Source organism: Choloepus didactylus, chromosome 14 (genome assembly GCF_015220235.1).
Source record: "Choloepus didactylus isolate mChoDid1 chromosome 14, mChoDid1.pri, whole genome shotgun sequence".
NCBI lineage: Eukaryota > Metazoa > Chordata > Mammalia > Pilosa > Megalonychidae > Choloepus > Choloepus didactylus.
In genome coordinates, this window is record NC_051320.1 from 96,144,279 (window position 1) to 96,172,236 (window position 27,958).

Genomic DNA, 27,958 nt, shown 5'->3' on the forward strand with positions numbered 1-27,958 from the left:
GTGGCACAGGCACCACGGGCACCACGGGCGTCTCCACCCACCACCACCCGGCCTGAGTCCACAGACAAGCACCATGTCAGGCTGCATCTGAACTTAATCTGGGTCTCAATCGCCACATTTTGTATCTCTAAAAAAGCAGGTAACACTGCAGCGAAGCACAGGGTGTCTGCCTGGCCCGAAGGTGCGAACACGGCCATCCAGCCACCATGGCCTGTCCAAAGCTCAGCACGCCTGCCCGGGGGCTGCTACCCTGCGCCCGTTGTTCAGCAAGGGTGTCCAGCCGACTTTCAAAAGAAGCTGTCTACACTCAGCGACATGTTCACCTAAGAAAATAATTAATTCAACCTAATGGAAAACACATCTAAAATGCCACTCCTCTCGGGCATGCCTCAAAATCACTCTGTCAATCCTAAAGATGCAACAAGGCCACAAGGGCGTGGCACCTCAGGAAGTACACACTTGCCAATGCCAAGAACATCCTGGGGCGTCTTGGGACGAGAGTGGGACACTGGGGGACTGCAGGTGTGCAGGGGGGAGACATGCTCCAGTGAGCTCCAACCCAGCATCGCCCCCCAAAGCCACCATCAGCCTGGCGCCCCTCACCATCTCTGCCACTGGCTGGGGCTCCCAGCTGCTGAAGCAAATCCCACATGATGGGCGGTGGGTGGGCTGAGCCACAGGAATTCTCAGGCCCCCTCCCACTGCCGGCGATCTCTGTGGCTCCCGGGCTTTGCTGTGTTTCTGCCAGCACACATGGGCGGCCTCTTCTCCTTTCTCCTCCTCACTTTCCGGCTGCTCCCGTGGCTTCTCTTTCTGTCTCCAGTTTCCCTGGTTTCGAAGGACTCCTGTCCTAGATCGGGTTACTGCCCAGCCTCCTTCAGTCTGGGCCACTCCTTAACTACCAACATTTACAAATGAGCTCACCCCCATGGGACCAGGGGCTGGGACTGAATATGCCTTCCGTGGGGGGTGGGATTCAATCTCCAACAGCCATCTTACAACCAAGAAAAGGTGGCATTTCATACTGACAGTACTCTCATCTCACCGACAAAGCGCTGGAGAATTCTCACGGCATCTGCTGACACTTTTTTCTGCACTTTGGAGAGTCGGCAAGGCAACCCACAGGGGGGTGACACGGGATCCCCAGCCTCCAGGGACCACAAAGACGATGACGACCGGGACACCCCCCCCCCAACCCGGGGCCCCTCACACCGTTGGCTTGTCTCCTAGGCATCCACCTTGCTGTGCTGTGGTGGTAGTGGGGCGGGCTGGAGTCACTCCATGTCTTGCTTCTCCCCATATCCAAGACGCTAGCCTAGGGGTGTCCAGGCCCTCCACTCAGTCGACCCTTAAATGTTAGATGGGGGAGGAGCAAAAGTCCCCATTTAGGGACCTGGAACAGGGGCTGTGGGGGTCAGACGTGGTATCTATCAGCTCAACTTAGCACACAGCTGAAAGCAATGTCTTTTGTGTTTACAGATGGTTTCATTATCATTAAGTAGAAAGGGCTCTAAAACTCAGCTAATCCTGCTTCCACTGTCAGAAAACAGGCAGCTTACCATCAACTATACTAAAAGGGAAATTATATTTTCCAGACACTTTCCAAGACTTACATATACTCAACTACCCTCCCCACACAGTCAACCAGCTACTCGCTTCGTCCACCGCTTCCTCTGGAGGCTCGGGTGAGGCCAGGAGCTTGTTGTGGACAGCGCCTGGGTATCCGCCGGCCTCTGCGCAGTGCACAAGGGGTGGCTCCAAGGGCGCTCTGGCCAGGCCCTGGGGAGCACAGAACACACCACGCCTGAGCTTTCGCCATTGCACGTGCACTTGGCCCTCTGTGTATCAGGTACGTAAGGCACATCCATCTGCCCGTGGTCAACAAGGCATTCGTTCATTCCTTCAGCAAACACAAGGTAAGGCTTTCCTGCAGGCCCAACTCTGCACCAGGCGCGGGGGCCCAAAGATGAGTAGGTGCAACGCTGCCCAAGACAGCAGGACAGGAGTGAAGAGCCAGGAGAGGGTGATCGGGGCCCCTGGGGCAGCAGCGTCCTGGGGCTGGCTGGACTAAACAGTTCTGGCTTGGCCGGCTTCTAGGCCACTGGATCTGAATGCCGCCCATCTTCACAGCACCACTGTCTCAGAGCCAGCTGGCTGGGATGGAGCTGGGCATCGTGTGGCAGGAGGACGCTGATGAGGCCAGCCGAGGGCCAGACCCCACAGAAAGCAGCAGGGCAAGGGTCACGGGCAGTGTGTGGTGGCGACGGGGCCCAGCAGGCAAGGCCCCGGAAACGCCTGCTGGACTGGGGAGCCGGGCATCACTGGACCTTCAGCAGGAGCACATGAGAGGGGGCAGGCAGAGGCCAGACCAGGGAGGCTGAGGCGGCGCCAGGAAACCGCAGGGCCGGGGGCTCGGGCAGCTGGCCTCGGCACGCTGACACCCCATGCCTCTCACAGGCTGGTGGCAGGGTGTGATTCAGCACATTCAACAATGTGTCTGAGACATCTGGTAACTGAGAATAATTAAGTTAATTACTCACGCCTCTAAATTTCTAAATAGTCCAACAACCCTGTTAACTCTGATTTCAGCTCCACAAAGCAGCGTCTTCACTGGATCCTGCAACCTCACAAGACTCCTTCCACTTTTATACAGGAATTATCAGAAAGCAGAGGGGACACATGCGTGGAAAAGTCTTCTTGGCAGCCCTGTCACACAGGTGTCCTGAACGGGACAAACGCAGCTACTGATGGAAAGAGAACTCAATTGATGTCTGCGATCTGCTGGAGTTCTCTGTGTGGACCCTGCTGGGTACTGAGTGGTATGGAACCACAAACGGATTCTCTCCCAGTTCTGGAGGCCAAAAGTCCACACTCCAGGTGTCAGCAGGGCCTGCTCCCCCTGCAGGCTCTCAGGGAGGGTCCTCTGCCTCCTCCAGCTCCTGCTGGGCTGGTGTCTCCTTGGCATGTGGCCACATTGCTCCGTTCTCTATCCCCGTCTTCCAGGGCCTTCCTCTGTCTGTGTCTTCTATAAGGACTCCTGTCCCTGGCTTTAGGGTCCACCTAATCCAGGATGACCACATCTTGAGAGTCTCAACCTAATCACACCTGTAAAGGTACTATCTCCACATATGGCCGCGTCCGCAGGGCCTGGGGCTGGGATATGGGCATCGGCCTTTTGGGGGAACAATCCAACCCACCAGAGCTATAAAAGAACAGTGCCATGCCCGGCCCACCACTTGCAGAGCCCACTAAGGCTCTCGCACTGAACTACCCTCCCCTTCTGGCCAACGGAGCACCTGGGCAGTGAACAGATGCCAGCTACTGGACTGTCACACAGCTGGTCAGGCCCCAGCCTGGGGGCTCTGGCATGCCCCTCGGGAGACCCCACAGCACCCCGTGCCTCCCTCCTCCCCCTCCACTTGAACCGGGCCCTGCCCGCTCCCTCCCAGGATCCGCCCGCCTCACCGACCTCCCTGAGCAGCTCCCACACCACCACTCCCTAGTCCTCGTTTCCCTGGGCATCCAAATTGATAGCAGGGGGCTTCAGTTGTTTCCTCTTCAATGGTTTCCCCTTGACTCCAAGCAACAGATACCCACAGCTGGAGATTCATGGGGAATTGCTTTTAGAAATACTCAAAACGCAGACAATAGCTCATAGAAAGTAGCCAAGAGTTACTGAGTGGCAAAGACAGGCCAGGCCCCACTTGTGCCAAGGGTCTTACAACACAGTGAACATTTGCCTTGCAGATCGGATGGGGAAACCGAGGCACAGCACACTGCAGGGAACCTGCCCAAAGCCATCTGGCTGCAGGAGGCAGTGGGGGCCCCAGCACCCCACTCCCGCATGCCACAATGTGTGTGTGCCTGGGGCCATCCTGGGGGGGCACAGGGGAAAAGTGACTTAACTTGGTGTTTCAAAACTCTTTCTACCGGCAAGAAACACTTTTGCCGAAGCTATCAGAGGAAGATGGACAAGAGGCGAAAGGGGAAGCAGTAAGAGAAACAAGTGGCTACAAGGCAAGAAGAGCTGCATAACTTCCCTTGCACGCAGGATCAGACTGCAGAGGAGAAGAAGATCAAGCAGTAAGCTCGCTCAGCCACTGGCCTCCTATTCGAAGAGAGATGGCCGTCACTGTCGAGTTTAAAGGCCAGAACCACAGGGTCGGCCCCAAAACGTTCTAACAACTCCAACCAGAGTGAAAACACAATCTTGCAAGTGCAGGGGTGTCCAAGTTACCACACCACGCGGTCAGGGGAGCTCATGCTCTGCTTTTTACCTCCGGCCACCTGTGAAGTCCTGCCGGTTACTCTAAAAAAATAAGGTATTTTGACTAACTCAAAACTGGCTTCTGTTTCTTCGCCCTGTTAAAGCTGCTGTAAGTAAAAGAGGAGACACAGCAGTTTTCTTTCAGCAACCAACGCGCAGTGGGCAGGCTGCCAGGTGGGGAGGGCGACACCCGCCCCAGGCAGACGCAAAGCTCAATTCGCCCTTTCCCAAGCCCCGGTGCCCACTGGCCTGCAACAGCGACCGCCGAGGTCTGGATGCCCGAGACCCACCATGTGGGTGGCACAGCTAATGATGATGAGGACGGCAGCAGTGGCAGCTGGAGAGGCCTGGGTGCTTACCCGCGCCACACTCAGTTCCATGGACTTCACAGACATAGACTCGTCAGTGCTTTGAGAGAAAAAAAGACACTGTTATCCCCAGGGAACAACTAGCCTCAGAGATGCAAAATGACAGGTCTGACCAGTGACTGGTTACAGGAGGTTGCCACCTTCCATGGGCACAAGGGCAGTGTGCCAATTCGGATGTATTACGTCCCCCAAAATGCCACGCTCTGTGATGCAATCTTGTGGGGATCGCAGACGTATTAGTGTTGATTAGGTTGGAATTCTTCGATTGATGTTTCCAAGGGGATGTGACTCAATCAACTGTGGGCGAGACCTTTGACTGGATAATTCTCGTGGAGGTGTTACCCCGCCCATTCAGGGTGGGTCTGAATTGAATCACTGGAGTCCTATAAAAAGTGTTCACAGACAGAAGGAGGTGCTGCAGCTGAGAGAGGCATTTTGGAGACGGCCACTGAGAGCAGACTTTTGCTGACACTTTGCTCCAGAAAAGCTGAGAGAGGACAAAATGTCCCAAGAGCAACATTTTGAAGAATGCACAGGAGCTGAGAGAGGAGCTGGAACACAACCTGGGATCAGCAGATGCCAGCCACGTGCCTTCCCAGCTAACAAGGGTTTTCCAGATGCCTCTGGCCTTCCTTCGGTGAAGATATACTTGTGTTGATGCCTTATTTGGACGTTTTTATGGCCTTCAGACTGTAAATTTGTAATCAAATAAATTCCCTTTATAAAAGCCAATCCATTTCTGATATTTTGCATAACGGCAGCATTAGCAAACTGTAACAGGCAGGGAAGGGGGTGTCAGTGTCACTTGAAGAAATAATAGAAGTCAAAGAGAAAGCACAGACAGGCCTGGAGTTACCACTATGAAGAAAAACAATTCATCAGAAAGTTGGTCCATTCCCACATGAAAGACCCGCCTCGCCGTCTGTCAGGTCCAACTTTCCTGCTTGCGCATGGACTGACCCAGCTCCCCCGAGAGCAGGGGCCTGTGTGCAGACCCCACACGCCCGCAGTGCTGCCCGGCCCTGAAGTCACCCCAGCAGATGACAGACAGTGCTGGGAGAGCAACGGCCTGGAGGTGGTCAGGGCCGAGACCCTCACTCCATTCCAACCGCCACCTTCCACAGGTCCAGGAGCAGAGCAAGCCGCGGTCACCCTGGGGGAAGGGGCATGGCCAGAGTGGCTGGGGGCCCACCTGCCGGCAGCTGGAAGGCACAAAGAGGCCTCCCCAGGCCAAGCAAGCACGGTCTGTGAGCCCCCAGCCACTGCCAACGGGTGCACCCAGGAAGGACAGCTTTGTCCCCACCGACGCTCCAGCTGCATCCGGGCCGCAGACTGGGGGGCTCAGGCAATTCTGTCACTGACATTTTCACACCCAAAGACCATGTGTCAATTGCTGTAAGGACATTAAACATCCTCCTTTGGGGGTAAAATTGTTTTAGTCACCATGTTAGTGCTGGGTCTCCAGCTGCCGCCCCTCAGAGGATGGCACAAGTTCAGTAACCTTAGAGAGCCATCCACAATGAGCTATCTCATGCGTATTCTCCATTAGCTGGTTATTTCTGGATTAAAACAATTTTTCTACTCATTTTTAGAGTAGAACTCACAGAATTTGAACTAATTTCCTTTTGTTTTCACTTTACTGACTTCCAGTGGAAAAGTTTTCTTTGGGAAATCAACCTTACAGAGAAAAGGCAGACATGCCAGGGTTTGAGACTTCTAAACACAAATATAAACTAAGGTTTTATGCTGTGATACTAATCAATATAAATGCGTTTCTTCTGAGCATTTGAACCCCTTTTTCAAACATGAGGAATATTTACAAAGTACATGTCCTGAGCTATAAAGGGGCAGCAGTGCAGTCAGAAATTTGACAAGCCCGACTATTCAGAGCACATGTGCGTTGGTTATCTATCGCTGCACAACAAACGGCCCACAGCTCAGGGCCTAGAGAGGACGCTCCTAGCTCACAGCTTCTGCGGGTCAGGAACCGGGCGAGGCTGGCTGGGTCCTCTGACCCAGGGTCTCCCAGGGCTGCAGCTCCCTCCATTTCTTGCCACGCGGACCTCCCCAACAAGGCAGCTTGCTTCATCGAGGTTTGCAAGCCAAGAAGGCAGCAGCAGATAGAGCCCTCAGAGCCATCTAGTGAGAGAGAAGGCACGACCTTCCATCCCACATCAGAGGTCGTGGAATCCCAACGTCACCACGTTCTATGGTTTAAAGCGAGCCACTTGAGGGGTGGGGGTCACACAGGGGACGGACCACGGGGGCCACCACGGAGGCTGCTCACTACAGACGGGCCCCAGGGCCCTCATGGATGCCCTGCCCCTCCGCAGGCCAGCAACTTTACTTATTAGACATCAAATCGTTTCTAGGAAATCATTTTATTGGAAAAGAAAGGTCTAGAAACCAACAATCTCAAGCTCTGACCCTAAGAAACTAGAAAAAGGGCAAATTAAAACCAAAGTAAGCAAAGGGGAAAAAAGCAGAAACTAATCAAACAGGAAATGGATGAACAAGAGCAAAAATCAATGAAATTGAAAGTTGATTCTTTGCAAGACAAATTATTAAGGCTCATTCAAGAAGCAGATAACTGAAACATCCCTCTTTCTATTAAAGAAATTTAATTCATAGCTTAAAAACTTTCCCCCAAAACAACTCCAGGCCCAGATGACCTCAATGGTGAATTCTACCAAACATTTAAGGAAGGAATACAACTAATTCTATTTGATGTTTTCCAATAATAGAAGAGGAGGAAATATTTTCCAACACAAGTCTATGAAGCCAGCAGTGCCTTAATACCAAAACCAGGCAAAGGTATAACAGGAAAACCATAAACCAATATCCCCCACAAACACAGATGCAAAAATTCTTATGAAAACATCAGCAGACTGAACCCAACCATATTTAAAAAGGATAATTGTGACTAAGTAGAATTTATCCCAAGCATCCAAGGTTGGTTTAACATTCAAAAATCAACCAATCAATTAATTCATCAAACTAGCTGACAAAAAACAAAAACCACGTGGTCACCTCTAAAGAGATACATAAAAAGCAATGGAAAAAATCCAATACCCTTTGATGATAAATATTACCAGCAAAAGAGGAATACGAAGGAACTTCCCTCAATCTGATAAAGGACATCTACAAAAAAAAATCTACAGCTAACATCATACACTTAATGTTAAAATAGTGAATGTTTTCCCCTTAGACTGGAAGAAGGTAAGAATATCTGCTCTTCAACATTGTATGGTGGTCATGGCACATGTAAAAAAAAAAAAAAAAAAAGGCAAGAAAAAGAAATAAAAGGCATAAAAAAAGATAGAAAGGAAGAAGTAAAATTGCCTTTATTCAACACAACTGTCTATGTAGAAAATCTGAAAGACTCTACAAAAAAAGCTGCCAGAACAAATAAGTGAGCTTAGTAAGGTTTCAGGACACAAGGTTATTATGCAAAAATAAAAATGTGTATTACTATATATGGCGATGAACAATCATAAATTGAAATGAAAACAGTACCATTTACAATAGCATAACATAATTAAACACTAAAGATAAACTTAACGAAATAGAGACCTATATACTAAAAATTACAAAGCCTTCCTGAGAAATTAAAGACCTAAGTATATGATTGGAAGACATGATATCATCGTGATGCCAAGTCTCCCTAAACTGATCTGTAGATTCAATACAATCCCAATAACAAGTCAACAAACTTTTGTTCTAGAAATTAAGCCATTATAAAATGTATACGGAAATGTTAAGGACCTAAAATAGCCCAAACGTTTAAAAAGGCCGATTAAAGTCAGACAACATGTATTTCCTAATTTCAAGAAGTACCACAAAGCCGGCGGTAATTTCGGCACTGGGTGGTGAAGGATGGGGTGTAGATCAACGGCACAGAATAAAGGGTCTAGAAATAGATTCACCTACAGACAGGGGATTTCCAGCAGAGGCGCCATGGGATTCAACGGGAGGGGACTGTCTTCCAGAGGGAGAGGGGACCCTTCAACCTTACCCGTATGCAGACAAATGCAAAGTGATCCAAATGTTAGAGCTAAAATTGTAACACATGTTAGAAGGAAACATATGAGAAAATCTTAATGATCTTGGGTCAGTTAAAACAAAAAGAATAATAAAAGAAAAAGCTGATACACTGAATTTCATAAAAATTTAAAACCTGCTTGCTAAAAAGTACCATTAAGAAAATGAAAACAGCCAACCACAGACTGAGATAAAATATTCGCAAAACATAAAGCTGATAAAGAACTTCTATCTGAAATGTATAAAGAACTCTTGCAACTAAGAAGAAAAAGATAAACAACCTGATTAAAAATCAGCAAAAAATTTGGACACTTAAGAAGACTGAATATTCAAAAGGCACACAAAAAGATGCTCAATGTCACCAGTCATCAGGGAAACAAATGAAAACCGAGATACCACTTCACAGCCACTTCAATGACTAAAAGTTAATAGAAGGACAACACCAAGTGCTGACAAGGATGTGGATAAACAGGAACTCGCATACATTGCTGGTTGGAATGCAAAATTGTAGTCACTCTGGAAAATAGTTTGGTCGTTTCTTATAAAGGTAAACCACAGTTGGCACACGACCCCACTCCTAGTGTGTCCCATGAGAAATGAAAACATATTCACACGAAGACATGTAGGTGAATGTTCATAGCACCTTTAGTTGTAATAAATGGAAACAACCCAAATGCCCATCAAATGATGAAGAAACGAACTGAGCTACATCCATTCCGTGGAATACTGGTCAGCACCCAGCAGGGACCAACAAGCGATTCAGGCAGTCACATGGGTGATTCAATCACTTAGTTCACGACATCAAGTGAAAAGAAGCCAGACATGAGAGCCAGGCCACATACCAGGCAATTCCATTTACATATATGAAATTCCAGAAAGGCAAACTGCAGGGACAGAGGCGGGCAGGTGTTTCCTGGGTATGGGGGAGAGGACAGATGACAAGGGGGTGAGGGAGACTCAGGGGGGATGAAAAGAATCTAGGTCTTAATTGTGATGACATCACAGTGCTGAAGACATCTATCAAAGCTGACCAAACTGCATCTTCAGAGTGGGGGAACCGTATTATTTCATTACCAGTTTCAATAATTTATATTAATATGGAGAATTCAATAATAAGTACCATACCCATGGGAATGGCAGACAACTTTTGGAAGAAACTCTGACTCATATCAGAGAACTACACTGGGCTTTTCACGTTAGGTGCTGCTAGTGTAGCCTAGGAAACCCCATGTTCCCTGCTACTGCCGCCCGCTGGACGTGTACAGCTTTCCACGGACACTGTACTGTGCAAAATCGAGAGTGACCTTCACCCCCCTTGTGTCAGTTTGACACAGCCCCTCTTACCCAAGACAGTTCTCCCATTTTCAGTCGTCATTTCTGGAACAGACATGCCCGCAACTTTTAAAAGCTACCTTTAACACATAGCATTTTTATCCAAGATTCGCTAAAATTGACGCCAGTCTCATATACAATACGTACTCAAAAATCAAACAATTAAATGGGCTAGAAGTGGCACGGAAATCAAGACTCATACTCTGCAACGTGGGGACACTCCAGGGTTGTGTCAGTGCTGGGTCCTTAACCCACACACACAGACCCCACCAGAAGGACGGCGTGGGGTAACAGACCCCAATCTCCAACTACTCAGGGCTGCAACTCATTTCTCCCTCACCAGCGGTTCTAAACTTTGTATCTGTCACTACAGACCTGGAGGTGAAACAGAACCACACCACCCGATTTCTACTTCTCACGGCCTCAGCAGAGTCCATACTGCTTTTGTAGTTACGTTAGCCGTGGCGCCAAATCTGAGCCCTTCCACACTGAAGGAACAAAATTAACACTTGGTGAAACCGACGGCACATGACTTCTCCCTCCTGGGGCCTAGCACACAGGGCTGCTCTCCGTTCTGTGAGCGCACAGACCCCTGCCTGTCCTCTGCCCTCTGGCAGCCGGTGCCCCCTCCCCACCCCCACCCCCAGAGAGCCTGCCCCCGACATCCCCTCACAGCGCATCTGGAGAGGCGCCTTCTCGTCCAGTCACTGTCTCCCCTGCTCCCCCTGGAGCTAAGCTGGCCACCCCCAGGAAGGCTGGCAGAACCAGTACCAAGATGAACAAACGGACAGCCTGGGCTCAGCCACGTCTGCGACTCCCCAGCCCTCCAGAAAAGGGAGCTTGACGTTCTCTGTGCCACACGCCCTTGGGCAGTCTACTGAGGCTGCCTCAGAACAACATTTTTAAAGATGCAAAAAATGGGCAAACAGATTCAAATACTGTAATAGAAATACAGAAAGAGTAGCATGTGTGCTTTCTTATGAAGTAACAAGAGCTAGGGATGGGTCAAGTAACCGCCATAATTTTGGAATAATAACGAGCTTAAACAGTATTTCCAGAGACCTGCTACCTCTACAATGTGATAGGAAACCTATGCTTTCTAAAGCGACTGGGGCCTGCTGCCCATGTCCACAACAGAAGGAAACGCTACAATTTCAGACTGGACTTCAGATCCACACACTTCACTGAGCGATCTGCATCACAGCAGGCTTAGTCCCCACTCACTGAACAAGAAAAAATGTTATTCTGTTTGTAGAAAGAAACATTTCTAAAACAACCAGAAAGTAGATTAAAAATATATTTGAATGTTGATATGTGGAATTCTAGGAAAAAAACAACTGTTTTTTAATTGCTTAGTCCCTTTCCCCAGATCTCTTAAAAGGCTAAAGAGTTGGAAATTTGCAAATTTTTAAGAACTTCTTAGACAACAGGGAACGTTAAACAATTTGACAATTCCTCAGTGGTTGTGTGGGAGGGACACCATCTCGCGCTTGGAAATGCTAACTGGAGCATGTCCCTTTCCAGGGTTTCTGGAAAGACTCAGATTTAAATCCACAACAGCCATAATAATAATAAAAGAAGGTGACATCGTCCAGCTGGGGGCCGGCCGTGCCCTGCCTCCCGCACATCCCAGTGCAGTGGCTCAGCCCTGTGGCCTGGGCCCTGAGGCTCAACCACCCCTTCGCCACAACCTGTCATTCCTGTCAGGATCCAAGGATCAACCTTGATAATTTTATTTAATGATCAATGAGACTGTTTTCCTTTGCTTACTTATTCTGACAGACTGTTTTATGTATAACTAATTAATTCAAATGAAAGTATATATAAGTCAAAAAAAAAGATCCAAGGATGACCCCAGGTTTAAGACTGGAGGAAACGCCGTCAGAGCAGGCTGAAGGGACAGAGTACAGAGACTGTCCCTGGGGCTCGAGGACATCTTTCTTTCAACGGCATTCTGTGTGGGCAGAGGAAACGTGCTGGCGTCGGGGCCTTCGGTCGAGCCGCTGGCACCACATGGCAGGGTGATGGCCGGGCACCCGCGGGAACAGCCCTTACTCACCGATCTGCAGCAGTATTGGCGTGACCAGAGCAGTCTCCATGGCGTAACAGAACTCCCTGCCAAACATCACGGCCCCGTGCATCACCCACAGGCGCAGGGGGATCCGGTCGATGGAGCCTTCGCTGATGGTCTCGTCGCGGGTCTCGGCCTCCTGGTCTCCGGGTTTCTGCAGGTTGGGCACGGGCAACTCCTGAACTTGCATAGATTCCGAGTCGGCATTCTGTGGAGCCATTTTCATCACCACCAAAATATATATATATGTATTCTATCTATATAAATAATGCTATCGTATATCTTTAATGATTAATTAAGATGTCTTCTCTTTCTGCTTCAGTTGTGCTCCTCAGGCAAGTAATCCTCTTTGTACAAATAGGTATCTCACAACTTCTCACAATCAGATGAGACGTGCAGCAAAAGAAAGTAATTTTTGGTTGGATTTGAAACATATGGCTTGCTGGTTTACTGTGAATTAGAGTTAAAAATCCATAATTGCCATTCAGTTAATACCAGTTTCATCATTATTACTGAAGAGGTGCTGAAGTTATTTTTCTTGCTACAGAGAGGTGGAGAGGTGACACAAAAAGGCAGTCCGCTGTTACTCCCCATCGAGCGACTGGTTGATCTGCAAAAGAGGAAACACAACCCAGCCAGTCAGGGGGGCCAAGCCTGCCTGTGGTCCTGGGCCCTCCCCACGGCCGTCGGGGCCCTCCTGCGGGCCAGGCCTGGGTCCCTCAGGAGATGCCTGCAGGCCTCTCCCGGGCCTAGTTCTCTGGTGTCTACTCTGGTTATATGTGTGGAAATAGCAAATCGTATTTTCTCGAGAAGCAACAAGGGTACACAGCATCAGAGAAGACAAGTGGGCTGCAAAAAGGCTACGCGGCGTGCTTGCATCCAGCCAGAAACCCACCAGCGTGCAGGGGTCGTGGCACCCTCCAGGCCTGCCCACACTAGGGTGGGAGGGGTGAGGGGAGGTGACAGCAGGGGGGGGCCGGGGGGGGCGAAGAGAACTGGGAAGGGGGGCTCCAATGGGAGAGGGCAGGAGGAACCACTGAGACCCACCGCCAGGCACACCCAAGGGCTTTCACTGCCCTTCGGACAGTCAAGCCAAGGTTACAGCCCCTCTCACCAGAGAAACGTACATACATGCCAAATTCTGAACATGCTACCTGGGGGCTCCCAAAATCTTCCCCACCCCCACCCCACCTGCCGCCGCCGCCAAACCCACTCATGGCGCTCACTGGGGCTACGAGGCCTCCACAGGCCCGGCCCTAAAACCTCTACCACCCATCCCTGTGCCCCGGGCTTGTGACCCAGTCTCTGGAACGCCCTGGTGCTGAGAAGGCGAATAACCACAAACTTCCCCTTGGACACTTTTTAGGACAAGGCCAACCTCCCCCGTCAAGGCACGAGCAGGGCTGTGGTTACACACCCCAGCCCCTGGGATCAGGTCTCCAGCTCCGGAGCTCCGGTCAGTCTGCAGTGCTATAAAATAAATGACCTCAGAACCCGGGACAGAAAGATGCTCCCATGTCCTATTAAGGGAGGGCTGTGGGCTGACAGCTCACTGAAGATCTTTCAACTGGCTTAAATAAAAATATTTCTAGTTCCAGTCACTGACAGATGGCTTTAATGAGCTCCTCCTCCCTGTCTCCCCAGAAGGAGCCGGAACACTCAAGAGCCAGCTTCACCAGGACCCTCCCTCGGGTGAAGTCCTGGGACCGAGATGGCCAGTTTCCAGGCAGGTGTCTGCTGCCGAGATGCCACCGGGACCGAGGGCAGGTGGGAAGGCTGGAGCCACTCCACCCAGGAGACCCTGGAGAGAGTCCTTAACTGCAATCCCCTTTCCACATCTTTCTTAGACTGGCTTTCTGACTGCAACCAAAACTTATCTCCTTGCTGACTCCTTGGGAATAAAGGACCCTCCTGGTAGTGCCACCTATAGATTTGCTTCTTGTGTCCACCAAATTTCACTACGACTCCACCCTGCAGCCCTCATTTGAAAATTCCTTTACACTCACCAAATGCTCTCTAACATATACACATCTTAAATAAACCCAGTTTTTCCAAACTGTTGCCTTCCAAAATCTTTTTAAAAAGCTATTTTATTAGGAAACTATAATATATAAATCTATATATACCTTATATATATTAGATCTTATATATTAGAATCCATATATTCTAAGTTATAACAAAATAAACAACAGCATAACTATCACTGACATTCGCTTTCTTGGTTCCCCCCTTCCCTTTCTGAACCATTCCTACTTGGGAGAAGCCTCGGTTTCCCTTTCCATCAATCTGTCATTCGCACACCAAATTAGTTTCAATGGTCCTACATGCCTTCTTCCACCAGATAAGATGGATTGTTCTTATGTTTCATGTGAAGAAAGTGTTCCACAACTTTTTTTAAGCCGAGATAGATCAGCTGGGCTTTTGGCAGAACATGGTAACTGGCTTTCTAGGGAGTCCTGGTGGCTTGATCACAAACCTCAGACCCTCCAGTCCGTTCACTGCTGCTGCCCCCGAGAGAAAGCAGCAGTCTCTGCTCACAACAGCTAAAAATCAGGCAGTAAACCTCTGTAACAAGTGTACTCGAATTATCCTAGGGCAGTGGTTCTCAACTGGGGACACACACGCACACACCCACACACACCTGACAACACCTGGAGGCATCTATGGTGCTTCCGGAGGCTGGGGCAGCTGTACTCTGGCGCCCAGGAGAGAGAGGCTGAGGGTGCTGCCCAGCGCCCTGCAGCGCACAGGACGATCCCACAGCAAAACTGATCCGGCCCAAAATGCCAGCAGTGTGGAGGCAGAGGAACCCTGCTCCATGCTTACGAAACAGGAAGAGGGTTTTCTTGAAAAATGCTTAAACCCTTCCTCGATTATTACATTTTGAATCAATCGAAACAAACTGGCAAATTTTTTCTATAAAGGCTAGATAGTAAATACTTTAGGATTTGTGAGCCATATAGTCTCTCTCAGTCACACAGTCTTTTTTGTCGCTGTTTTTTTTTTTAAACAACCCTTTTAAATACAGACGCCATTCTTAGCATGCCAGCTGCACCAATCCAGGCCGCAAGCTGGATTTAGCCCACGGGCACAGGTTCCCCCTCTGCACTAGAACACAGCCAGAAAAATCTCAATCCCAGTGCCCCACAGCTCTCCTCTCTACCAGTCAGCAGGCACGGTGGCTGGTAGGGGAGCGATGGGCCGCTAACACCCACCCAACTCCGTGACTGCTGGTTTGACTGAAATAGTCTATCAGAGTCTTCACTAGAAGCAGAACTGAAAAATGCACGAGACCAAGCCACGAGCCCCCTCAACCCTGCGAGCTGAGAAGGTGACCTCTAGTGTCAGGCTTGGAGGGAAAATGGGGCAGAAGATTCCTTTCCCAGTTTACTGAATACTTGAGGCAGTGTCATCTCTTAGCAGCTTGCTTTCAAAGAGAAGGTGAAGCAAGAATGACTGAAAAGTCACAAAGACACATCGTGGCCTCTGCAGTATCCATTCAAGCTTTAGGTTCCAACCAGAGGCCTAAGCTGGCATGTGCTAAGTGGTGTGAGGAATCAGCTAAAGATTTCTGAACAGGGATCTTTTCTAACCCGGGAAAATCTAGGAGTTTATAAAACTTAATACTTAAGGAGGGATGGACTTTGTGTCAATAATAGAACTATCAAATCAATACAAAATACCCTCTAAAACTCAAAGTAGTGTGGTAATGAAAATGTTCAAAAATTAAAAAAAAAAAAATTCAAAGTAAGCTATTGCATTTGAGTTACTTATAAATGGGGTTTCCCTACCAAATTTCTGAAGTTTGGTAAAAATCAGTCTTAGGAAGAAAACGAAAAGGAGGAAGATCAGCATTTTGACATGGAAGTCGAGAAGTCTTCACTTCCTAGACTTCCTGAGGGCTGGGAGTTTCTTAACCGTCTTTCTACCTCCAAAGGGGTCAGGTACCACCAGATGACTAAACAGCCAGCCACAGCTATTAAACCACTTGCAGCATCACACCCAGCACCCTGCTGAGCTACCCCAACAGAGTTAAAATGGCACTCAGGTGCATCCTGGCTGTGCATGGGGCCTTCTTCTAAAAGTGGAACCTGCCAGGGTACCTGTCTCCAGGGCTCCCACCCAGGGGAGAGCTGCAGCCTTTAGTGGATTGGTGAGTGGTCCAGTTCTCGTTGGCGCTTGCACCCTTCAACCCCTCTCTCACGGCTCCTCAGAGCTCAGGCTTTAAAAAGGCCCCTGACCTGGCCCCGCTGGCTCTCCTTCTCTGCAGGGCTAGGCTCCCTGGACCCTGCCCCGGGGCTCACCCTTCCCTGACGGACCTGAAGACCCCTGTGCCTTGTGCAAAGGGTTATCCTACTCATACCAAAGCCCTCCTGGGGGCAGCAGGAGGCTTTCACTTGCTCTCAGACCTCCGACGTTCGCCCTTGGGGGGCAGCTATCAGCTTTGCCGGCCTTGGTTCCCCTCCTCTGCACTGGGCCCGGCTGCAGAGCAGGAGCTCAGTGAGGTATGCTGAAAGACTGAATGACTAAATAAATGAAGGAAGGAAGATCAAAAGCTGATAATTACTAAGAATGGCTGCACGCCCCCCCCGCCCACCCTGCCACCCTGAAGAGGGTCCCATCCAGGGCACCGAGGACCAGCAGCAGTGTGAGGCCCCGCTGACATCCTCCTGACTGGCTGTGAAGGTGCCTTGGGGCTCACCTGCCATTCAAGTAGGCTAGGCATCGACTCAGCAGTGCACACACGGCAGTACTGTAGCTACTCTGTACACAGGTAACTTTGCTGTCATCTATACTGATGAAAACAACAAATTTGTTAGCATCTTCAGTTTGGCTTTTTTAAAGTAGCAGTAAGTGTAAACAACTGCCAAATGCCACCATTTATCCCCATATGTCAACAGTCTGGAGGAGTCACATCAACAAAAGCTAGCAAAATTCCCAACAGCAAGCAAAGCTTTTCAAAAGAGCTCACACAACTCTTCAAGCAGTAACTTTTAATAAGACTAAATTAACTACTAAAACAAAATGAGCTCATGTTAGCAAGCCTTGTGGATGTCTTTAAATCTATGCACTCATTTGGCTAACCTAGTTTAAAATCAGGCTCCTTTTGAAAGGCAACAAACCTTTCAGTCAGTAGGACACCACTGGCCATGGCTACTGCTTCTAGTACTTCATTCCTGCAGAGCCCCAGGACTGCTAAGAGTTCTAGGGGAAGCCACATGAGAATTTAAAAATAAAGGTTAACTATCACACATTTAGAAATAAGGCTCACGTCACCTGGTCAAGGAGCAATGCACAAGTGCCTAAAGATTTCTGTCTGCAGACAGAGAGAAACACCTGGCCCACCAGTGGGGTCCTGGGAGCCACTGACAAATTCAGATACATTTGAAAAGAACACAGAATGTGCATCATAAGCCAGGGCAGGCAGGACTCTTTCTAGGGGATCCACTTTAGATCTCCGACCCAGCTGGAGATTATTCTTGAAGAGGGTGTGAGGTGAAGGATCCACTTCTATCATTTCCCCATGGCCACCCATTGGGTTACACAATATTTATTTAAAAGCCCATTCCCAGCACTTTGAGATTTCTCTTTATTATATATCAAATTTCCATTTGTGCTTGGGTCTACCTAATGCTCAAGTTTCTATTCTGTTCCACGAGGGTGCCCGGCTTCCCATGCTCACTGACAACTGCTTTCAGTACAAATGGCGTTAGTGTACTTTAGTACCTGGGAGCCTAGTCTCCCTCGGTGCTCCTTTTTCCAGCATTTTCCTAATTATTCTTGCATATTTATTTACAAGAACTTTATGAGCAAATGAACTTTAAAAGCTGGTTGATTGGCTCCAGAAAAACACTTTGCTGGTATTTTACTGGGATTCCATCAATTTTATAAATTAACTTGGGGAAAACTGACATCTTTGGGCTGTTGCTTTATCCTATCCAAGAACAGGAGGTATCTTCCTAACTGTCCAAGTTGCCCTCAGGTGTCACTCTGGATTTGAAAGGATTCCTTTTACAGGTCTTGCACATTTCTGGCTAAGTTTATTGCTAATTATTTGATCTTTTCTTGTAGCAACTGTGACTGGGATTTTCTCTTCCCTTTTATACTTGAACCGGCTGGTTTGCATACACAAACGCTGGTAGTTTAACTCAGCAGTGGACTATGTGTCCAAGCTCCTGTATACATTTGTTTGGAATGTGACTGTTCCCCTCCTCAGAGACAGCGGTGGCCTCCGGGTCCTTCCATGTCTGGATTAACCGAGGCACAACACGCTTGCAGGGTCCTGAACAGGGCCCACGTGTATTGCCTCCACCTCTCCTGCGCACAGAAGACTCTGGAAAGGATTTTGAAGCCCTTCCCCTCCCGGCCTCCTGACACCTTTCATTGGTGCTCCATGACAAAGAGAAAGCCAAGCAGCTTCCAGAGGAAGAGGAAAGAGCCCGAGGCAGAGGGGTGAGGCCAGGGAGCAGCGAGGAGAAATAAAGCAGGGCTCGGTCCAGGCGTCCCCGCACCCTAGGAGCTGCCCTTTGGAGGGAGCCAGCTCTGCTGCCTGTAACCGCTTATCACTGAAATGACCTTCTGATAGCATGCAAACGGTTTTTCTCAAGGAAACTGCTTTCTGTAAATGCTGGAGTGTTAACTCTAATATCTAAACACACTGAGATATTTTCTTCTGAAGTACATAATTTAAAATGCCCAAGCTAAAGCATGACACCACATTGAAACCATTTAAGAAAAGATTATGCCACCCCTTCCTGAAAGCACAAACAATTCTGTATTCCTAAGAGACTCCTCCTGAGTTGTTTAAAAATGTGGAGAAGTTTAATAGTCAATTATAACCTATTCCAGAATCTTCTATTCAAAAGACCAGCAAAACTTTTAAGACAGGTTTTCCCCAGCATAGGAAAAAAAAAATTTTCCCCCTTGGAACCTGTTCTAGTGATTGTTGGAGCATTTGGTGACAACAATTTTGTTATGATTTGCAGATGCACTCAGACAAGTGAAACTACAATTGTCCCAATCAACAACTTCCTCTATTGTCCTGTTTCTAATTTAAGGGTAACTGATGCCAAACACGTGACTTCCTACAATTTGCTATGTGGAAAAGCTTGCCTGTAAACTTAATCTGATCAAAATGGCAACTGGAGAATAATTTTTGACAGGTACCCCAAGCTTGAGTTAAAGTTTCGGATTCTACATAATAGTCACAATTGTATTAACATGAATACAAAATGCAATAATCTGCAATTCCTGGGGAACGGCCTAGAAAGGAGTTCATGATACATTTTTGCATCATGTTCTACTCCTGTCACAGCCCCAGACACACTCATTCATGCATGCACACACATGCACATACGCCTAACACAACGTGCTGCCAGCACTGTAGGTGTGCAGCAAATGTTTTACTGCATTGGTTTGTTGCAACAGCCATTTGTTTTGCACATCCACCATATAAAAACAAGCACAGATGGGGGCACCCCACTCTCAAAAGTGCCACTACAAGTAACATTTTTCTAATAAAGGTAACTATTTATCTCAGATGACCTTGTTTACTGTTTCCTAACTCAGTCCTCTAAAATTATCCCCAGCACGAATCTCTCCCCAACGACGGAGGCTATCAACGCCAACCTACAGACAACACAGACGCCAGGGAAACCAGACAAACGGCAGCGGTAACACTGAGTGCAGCTTCAGGGCCAAGAACATAAAAAGATCTAAAATCAAACCAAGCAAATTCAAAGTGTCCTTGGTTAGAATGAGAAAAAAGCATTCTAGCAAATTTGTTTATATGGTGAAGTCCTGAAAATCACTTAAGAAATTCCACTGATTTTCAACACAAAAATAAACTGTTGAATCCTTACATTCTTTAAAAATGAAGGGAAAAACTTCTGGCAAGGAAGGAATCAAGATGGGTGCATCTTGAATGTTATAATATCTAGGATCGCTTTGAGCAACCCTTTCGCACAACTGAGATTACCCAGTCATGGATTTACCTACTGGCAGAAACCCAGGCTGGGTTCCTCTGACTGCACCAAGTGCCCGTGGCCCAGGACAGGTGGGCAAACGCTATGCAAAACTACTGTATTAGCCTAAATGTCAACTAAGCATGTCACTATGTGGTACCCTCAAAACACACAGCTCCCAGACACGCATGAATGCAGATCATGGGGAATCAGCCCGAATCAGAAGAGACTGTGGGGGGGGGGGGGAGCTGGGGGGAGTGTCTTAAAAATGCAGATTCCTGGGCTTTAACCCAGTCTCCTGAATCAGAACTTCTGGGGAAAGAAGGGCCTGGGAATCTGCAGTTCAACACACTCCCAAGCCACCAGTGGGTTTGAGACACACTGCTACAGATACGATGACCACATGTCCTGTTTACATGGACAGTCCCACGTTACAAACGGTTTTCCTGGAGTAATCATTAACAAACACCCTATTTCACTTTCAAAAGTGTCCCCGATTGGATGACAATCTGGCACCATAGATACAAATGATCAAAAGCTAAACTGTGCTTTAAATCTTTTAATAAACTAGCCTTGAGTGTTCTGTCACAAGGTATAGTCAAGACCGCTTCGCTTCCCAAACCAAAACATGCCGTGTGTCAGATTCCACGTCCTTTGTTACTTTTACTTCTTTTGATCAGAGTCTGGGGTGAATCTGGTGTCGGCAGAGGTGGAAGGGGGCGGGGGCAGGGTGACTGTAAGACACATGGGACGCGTGTGTGTAAAATACTCGGAGCACAGAGGGATGAATCAAGGAAAATCTGGGAAGGGCCCCAGGGAGTGAGGGGATCAAAATATTGCTACACTGTAACAAGTCAGCCTCATTACGGATTTCGCAACAGATTACTACTCCAGCAACAAACATGAATGGGCTAAATCCCACAGGCCCCAGGGCCCCTCCTCTGGCCCCCCAGCCCTCCCCACTGATCAGCCCCTCGCGGCCCCCCGCAGGCCTCTCCTCTGCTCTCACCGTGTAGGCGCAACTCATCGCACTGTCGACTCTCCCACCTGGCCAGCGTGGGCCCCACAAGGACACGGCACAGCCGTCACTGCCTCCCCTGCTCCCTGGGGCCCTGGCCAGTGAATGAGTGCTGCCCTCGGCAGGCCTTCGGCCCCACAGCTCTCTGCTGCCACCTGTTTTCACGCCTCAGGGAGCGGTCCGACTCTGAGGCGCCTGCCCCCTCCACTTTCCCTCTGGGCCTTGACAAGATCCGAGCTCCGGGGAACCCACGCCAGCTGCGGTTCTCACCTCTGCCGCATCCTGGCCCCCTCGGGTCATGGCAGGAGGCGCTTCCAGGAGGAGGCAACAGGCCAGCAGCCCACCCCGCTCCGCCACGGGGCAGCAATCCCTCGTCCCCTCTGGGGGCCCGGCACCCGCCAGCACAGGAACGCAGGTGATTTTAAAAGAAATGAATTCATAAGCGCTCAAGTCAGAGCGCCAAGCTAACTCACAAAGGTGTCATTAAAAAAGATAATCAGTTCTAAAAAACATTATTTTACATTCTCTCATGACACAAAGAGAACCAAGTTCGAAAATCCCTCCCCTGTAGCGTGAAAAGCGAGATAGTCATCGTTACGGGTTGATCTGTGCCCCAGCCCTCCCAGACAACTTGGAATCCTCCCTAACCCTGTCCTGTGGCCACGAGCCTGTCCGGCGAGGCCAAGCCGCACCAGGGCCCTGGGCCACCGTCCTGCCGTCCTCCAGGCAGAGCACGTGGGGGACCCAGAGCCGGCCCCAGGCTGCCACAGGCCACGCCAGGACGCTCAGGCTCCAGGGAAAGCGTGACCCCGCCGGCACCTTGATTTTGGATGAAAAAACTCCTGTTGCTGAAACCAACCAGTTGTGCTGTTTGTTACAGCAGCCCTGACACACTAAGACAATCACAGAGCTCAAAGAAAACCCACTTCTCTTCTGAAGAGAAAGCAGAAACCTCTGTGTCAATGCTAACAACAGCACAGATAAAATCCTTAAAAATTCTTATGCCCTAAAACTGGCATACTGAAATTTAAGTAAATCAGGACACACTAACACACATACACCCCTTAAGGACTATTTGATTCCTTTGCAAAAAAGTCACCATATCCTCCAGATGAATCAGAAGAGCTCACAATTTCACACCTACATTTACAATTTCAGGAATTATTCTACTTTAAGACAACAGAGCGCAAGTCCAGTGGTTCTCAGTGTATGATGTGGTCTCATGGAATATGAAACACTTCAGTGTCAGGGCTTATACATATGGTGTGAAGCAAGTGGGAAACCCTGCCTTTCTCACCACCACACCACCATCGCCCTGTCGTGCTCTTGCTACCACACCACCACCTACATCTGCTGCTAATGCAGCTTGGCAGACCTGTCCCAGACCAGCCGGACAACTGGGAGGGTTATGTTCATGTGTCAACTTGGCTAGGTTATGATGCCCAGCTGATTAGCCAAGCCGGCACTGACCTGATTGTTACTGTGAGGATACCTTGTGGATTTAAATCATCAGTTGTTTGCATCTATGGCTGACTGCATCTACAATCAACAAAGGAGATTGTCTTCAGCAATGAGAAATGTCTCATCCAATCAGTCAAAAGCCCTAACGGGAGAACTGAGGATTTCAGCAGACAGAAAGAAGAATTTCTATCTCCACTGCCGTCAGCCAGCTTCTCCTGGGGAATCCATCAAAACCTTCACTGAAGGTCCCAGCTTGTGACCTGACCTACGGAATCTGGTCTTACCAACCCCCCATAGTCGTGCAAGCCAATTCCTATAATAAATCTCATAATCTTTGCATAACGTATCTCCTGTGGGTCCTGGAGAACCCTAATACACAACCTTGGGCAAGGTCATTTACCTTTTGTTGGACCTGCTTTCTCAACCATAAAGATACCAAAAGGTCCTTCCCCAGCCTGGAGGGTGGGTGGGCCGTCCTGCGGGCTGGGCTCCTGGCCTGCCTGCAGCTCCCCTGCACTCCTGCCTCCCTCTGTAAGCATGTTCCATGTGTCTGTCTGCCCCACCCAACGGCAAGACCTGTGACCCCCGCGGCTGGGAGGACATGACTTAGGCAGGGACTCAAAGACTCAAATGGACCTAAAAACATACAAATGAACTCATCTTTGGTACTAATGCTAAAAAAATAGTAAAAGAACAGCAGCTGCAGTGTTACCCCCTAAGAAGGCAACTCACACTGTTCTCGTGGTTGCCACGATGAAGACAACACTCCCAGCCTCTGAGCCCGCCAGCCGCAGTGACCGTGCCCCTTACGGCGGGGAAGCCCACCGGCCCCGAGCTCCCGCTGCAAGGGCACCAAGATGCTCCCGGCGAAAACAACCTTTCAGTCACTGAAGTTAAGAGGCAACAATGGAAGATTACAGCTATCTGGCCACAAGGGTCCTGAATTTTCTCTGCAGGCACACCCAATTCCAGACGCCCTTCTCCCTCGGGGAAGCCCAGGGGTCGCGGCCCAGGGCAAGATGCCCCTCGGCAGAAGACGCCCGCCAGGGTGAGGCGAAGGGGAGCGGCTGCGCGGCAGGGGGCTGGGGGCAGCTCGGTCCCCTTCCCAGCACAGACACAGCACACAACGGGCGCACCCCCACACGCACACGCACACGCACACACAGGGAGGCTGAGCCGAAAGGAACACCGGCATCTCTGTAAAATATAAAATTCTACATCTTCACTGATCCCCCTGAGGTCAAGAATTCTGTAAAGAAAGGGAAAGGCAGCCTCCTTCCCTGACATGCTCTCACTGGAGAGAAATTCACTCAGGTCAAGGGTCATAATCAGAAATACTGCTGAAGTGGTAGGGATAGCCCCAAAAATACGGAAGCCAAAATCTGGAATAGGAAAACTACCAAACCGAGCTGGCTTATGATCCGTATCAGCTGCATTCCAGAGCCAGGCTGTAGGCAAATCCTGTCAGGCCCTCCCTCCAGACAAATCCAGAACCAGACAGGACTGCCGGCAGGCCTTCTGGCTTCCACCCTGGACCCTCGGGGTCTGTTCTCAAAACCTGGCCTGGAAGCTCCCCACTGGTTCCCACTGCACCCCCCTCCTGGCCCTCGGGCTCTCGGCCTCCTCTCCTCCCATTTCCCAGGGCCCCCTCTGCTCCACCCCAGCCTTGCATCTGCCAGGCCAATCCTCCTCCAAGGGCACCTTCTCAGAGGGGCTGCCCCAGCCAGCCCTGTGTCACGCAGCCATCCCTGTAGGCCCCAGGGCCCCCAGCCCACTCCCTGCTAGTGCTGTCCTAGAGCCTGCATTCCAAGGGGACCCCAAGCCTTTCCCTCTTCCACCCAGGGTCAGAGGCCCCTGGCTAGGCTAAAAGTACAACACCAGATTAAAAGTAAAGAGAGTGGTGTATTTTCAGTTAAACAGGCTAAGTCTAGTGATGGTGTAAATGACAGTTAAGTTATTTTTTAATAATTGATTAAATCAAACTATCTATTACTCCACTTCCTAAAATATTAGAGTTTGAAAGGAAACATCCTTTTAGACAGACTCCCTCTTCATCTTCTACTAAAACAAACTTACCTAAATGGGCAGGGAAACAAGACTTAGCACCCCACTTAGAAAGCACCCAATAGACGCTCAATTAAAAGGGAAATTATGTTGAAACAAGGACAAACTGCCCCAGAAGAAAACGCGTTCTGCAATATTAGCTTCTGCTGCAACATACAGTCTTGCTCACTTAATTTTTACCTCTGACCTTCATATAGTTTTCCTCCAGTTGCAAAATCAGCTGAGCAGTTTATTTATTTATTTTTTTTAATTAAAAGGCAGTAAAGGTTTTTTCCTCCCCTTCTTGTAAACGTTTCTAGCGTTGATTTGTTAGTTTAAGCCACTTGAGTCAGAATGAAGCTTTTGCTGCCATGGAAACAACAGCAAGCTTTAAACAGCGCAGCCCCTGGAATCCAGCTAGCTCGGGAAAACTCGGCCTTTAGAAACAATTTAATATACCGAATGAGCAACCACTCCCAAAAGTTCTAGGATGACCTGTGCTTCTCTGCACCTCTAATTACTTTATCCAGGAGCAAGCCCAAGCACAAACAGCCTCGGACTTGGTCTCCACGCTATGGAGAAGGGAAGGCCAGGTTGCACGTTGCCTGACATGACACTCCTAACCACCAAATGGTATCAAGGTAAAATTAAAACCCCTCCCGTGCTTACGGTCAAGAGCTGATCCCACAGACAGATGAAGGAGCAACCCTAAGGACCGCCAAGGTGTAACCCAACCTACAGGCAGAATCAAATCAAAGCTGTTCTAGACCCTGAATTTACCTGGAGGCAAAAAGGGTAAGGATGCAGCATTGTAAAAGTAAAAACGGGAAACAACTCACAACAAAGAATTACTTAAATTATGGCTGCGTTCTTAAAGGGGGGCAGCATGAAATGCCTGACACGGTGACCAGAAGGGCACTAAGGGTTAGTGTCTTGTGCGCCCCCCAGCCCCTTGGGGAGCCCCTTCTGCTTTCTCACCGACCCCTTGGGTAAGGAAGTTCTGGGAGCTCGGGCTGGGGAACCTGCCACCTCAGAACCTCTTAGAAGGGTTATGTATTCCAGAGGGAAGGAGGAAACGGGCAGCCTTCAACTGCGGTCAGACGAGTACCCCTCGACCTGGGGTCCCCACATATTTTCTGTGATAAGGAATCCCAGTTTGGTACTTAAATGAGTCATTTGTCAGCTACTGAGAACTAAATGCTTTCGGGGGATTATGGGTCACTGCAGTTTTTAGGTATTACTATCACCCATGGAATTAATTATCACAGTCCTAGCGCCACTGAAAACGACTTCTTAAAAACTGGAGTCCTGGTCAATATGTATCAAAAGGCTTAAAATGTACATGCCTTTTGATGCTGCAACTTCACTCTTTGGAATTCTTCTTGAGAAGATAAAGCTGCAAGGATGCTTAGTCACCACTAAGAAACCATAAGTGTCCAAAAAGATGGGTTATATGAAGTGTGGCATACCCCTATACAAGATAATGCTGCAGAGGAGTATTAGTTGACATGGAAACAGACTCACCTAATACAAAGTGCAAAAAGCAGTTTATAAATCAAGTGCACATTATAATCACATCAAGATTTGTTTTGTTTTTGTTTTAAGTTTCAGATGCAAAGAAAAAGGTGTTTGTTATTTCTGGGTGCTTTGTAGTTGGGTTCTTCCTGCTTTATTTTTAATAAAAAGAAAAGACAGTAAGTTAGCTTTAAAAATAAGATTTTCTGGTTACCCTATCTAAATATCACTTAAGATCCTGACAGGTGCACTCAGGCGTGCTCTAAGACGATTAAGTCAAGTCCCAGGTGGCCCAGACAGTGGTTTGCAAGGCCAAGCAGCCCCTAAGGGGTGGAGGTAGCAAGGGCACATCTGAAAAGCGGGTAGTAGGACCAGGTTCAAACAAACACCATAGAAGCAGGCTCTAGCCCAACGTGGTGTGAAATAGCTTTCTCGAAACACTCTGATCCGTGGCAGGCGTTCGTGCCTACTAACGCCCTGGCGTGGCCTCTGACCCTTGCGCGCTCTCCTCCGGTTTCCAAGCACTCGCACGTCTCCAGGCTTTTCATTCAGCAACAGCCACCTGCACCCCGGGGCTCTGACTTCCCTCTGCTGTGTCCCAAATTCACAGCCTGTGCTCCCCCCAAGCAAAGTCTCTTCCCTCCTCCCTCTGCCGCAAGCTCTGGAGCGGGGTCTCCCACAAATGCACTGCATCAGGGGGCATTCCTGGGTCAGCGTCAAGGAGAAAGAAGTCAACCACTCTCTTCTCTTCTCTCCAGGCCGAAAGAGACAACAAGACAGAGACGCTGGGACCACGCCCTGGAGAGGTCCATGAGCGCTGGGGAGCTCGAGTTCTCGTCCGAGTGATTTACAGCTGTCCTGCCTGGGCAGAAGCCCACACAGCGCTGGGCTCCCAGGCCAAATGCCCCATTTGGGTTTCTCAGCCGAAAACATCAACAGGCAGCTTTCCAACTCATTAATTCTTGGGTGCTGACGTCCCAGGACTAGGCACTCCCTCCAGGATCAGATTCCCTGTTAGCCGGCAGAAGAATGCCGCCTGCTGCAGATGCCAGGAACACAGCGAAGGGGGCTGGAAAGGAAGTCAGGATTCCCAGTCCCTGCAAGCCCAGAGGGCCCAGTGACGGTGCACATCCAAGGCACGTTCCACACGATGTTCCTCTCCCACGAAACAGGGGCCCACACTAAGTGATGCACGTCCACAGAGCAAACCAAGGGGCGAACAAATCTTTTCTTTCACCATGTTTTGGGAGACCAGCAGACTTCATCAAAATCCACCTCATTTGCAGACTCAAGTAAAATAATTATTGGCAGTGTAAGTATATTCAGATCAGAATATAAATTCAAAGAATGTTAACTGATTTTTCCCTAAATATGAAAACCGACTACTAGGTACCAGACAAAAGTTCATGAAACTGCAGCGTAAGAGTCTTGAAAACCTAGAAAAATAATTAAACTAAACACTGCTGGGCATAACAGGGACCCCCAGTCCACAAATACACTGTACTTGCTTCATGTGAGCTCACAATGATGGGACGACCTCGACATACTGGTTCCAGACAGAAAGCACGTGTCACGAAATAAATGGGATTCAACTATTTTAGATTTTACCTCCACTAGAAACAAACCGTAATTCACTTAAAAGCCGTGGCTGTTAAACACAGCACTTCCCACCCCAAAGCCAGCCATGCTCCCCGCTTTGCACATGCTGACCTCTCTCCCGTGGTCCCAGCACCTGGGGCGTGCGGTCTGCCACTCCCAACACCGAGGGGAGAGGGCTCTGCACACTGGTGACAGGCACGGAGTGTCTGCCCACGAAGATCACCACAGGAGCGCCAGGCGGTGGCAGCCTTTTAGATGCATTAAGAACAAGTCTCATTA

The 27,958-nt window shown here is 49.1% G+C and overlaps 1 protein-coding gene across 3 annotated transcripts in view; it reads right to left on the reverse strand.

The window, feature by feature from the left end:
* SLC45A4 (solute carrier family 45 member 4) overlaps positions 1–27,958 on the reverse strand; it is an 88,014-nt gene that overhangs the window by 31,243 nt on the left and 28,813 nt on the right. For 2 of the 3 annotated variants that reach the window (XM_037803634.1, XM_037803633.1), the window contains exon 2: positions 12,068–12,689. In XM_037803634.1, coding sequence (XP_037659562.1) covers positions 12,068–12,305 — 238 coding nt within the window. In that variant the 5' untranslated portion in view covers positions 12,306–12,689. Of the gene's footprint in view, positions 1–603; positions 1,504–12,067; positions 12,690–27,958 lie in introns of those variants that run through there. The other variant, XM_037803635.1, reaches the window with a different exon arrangement.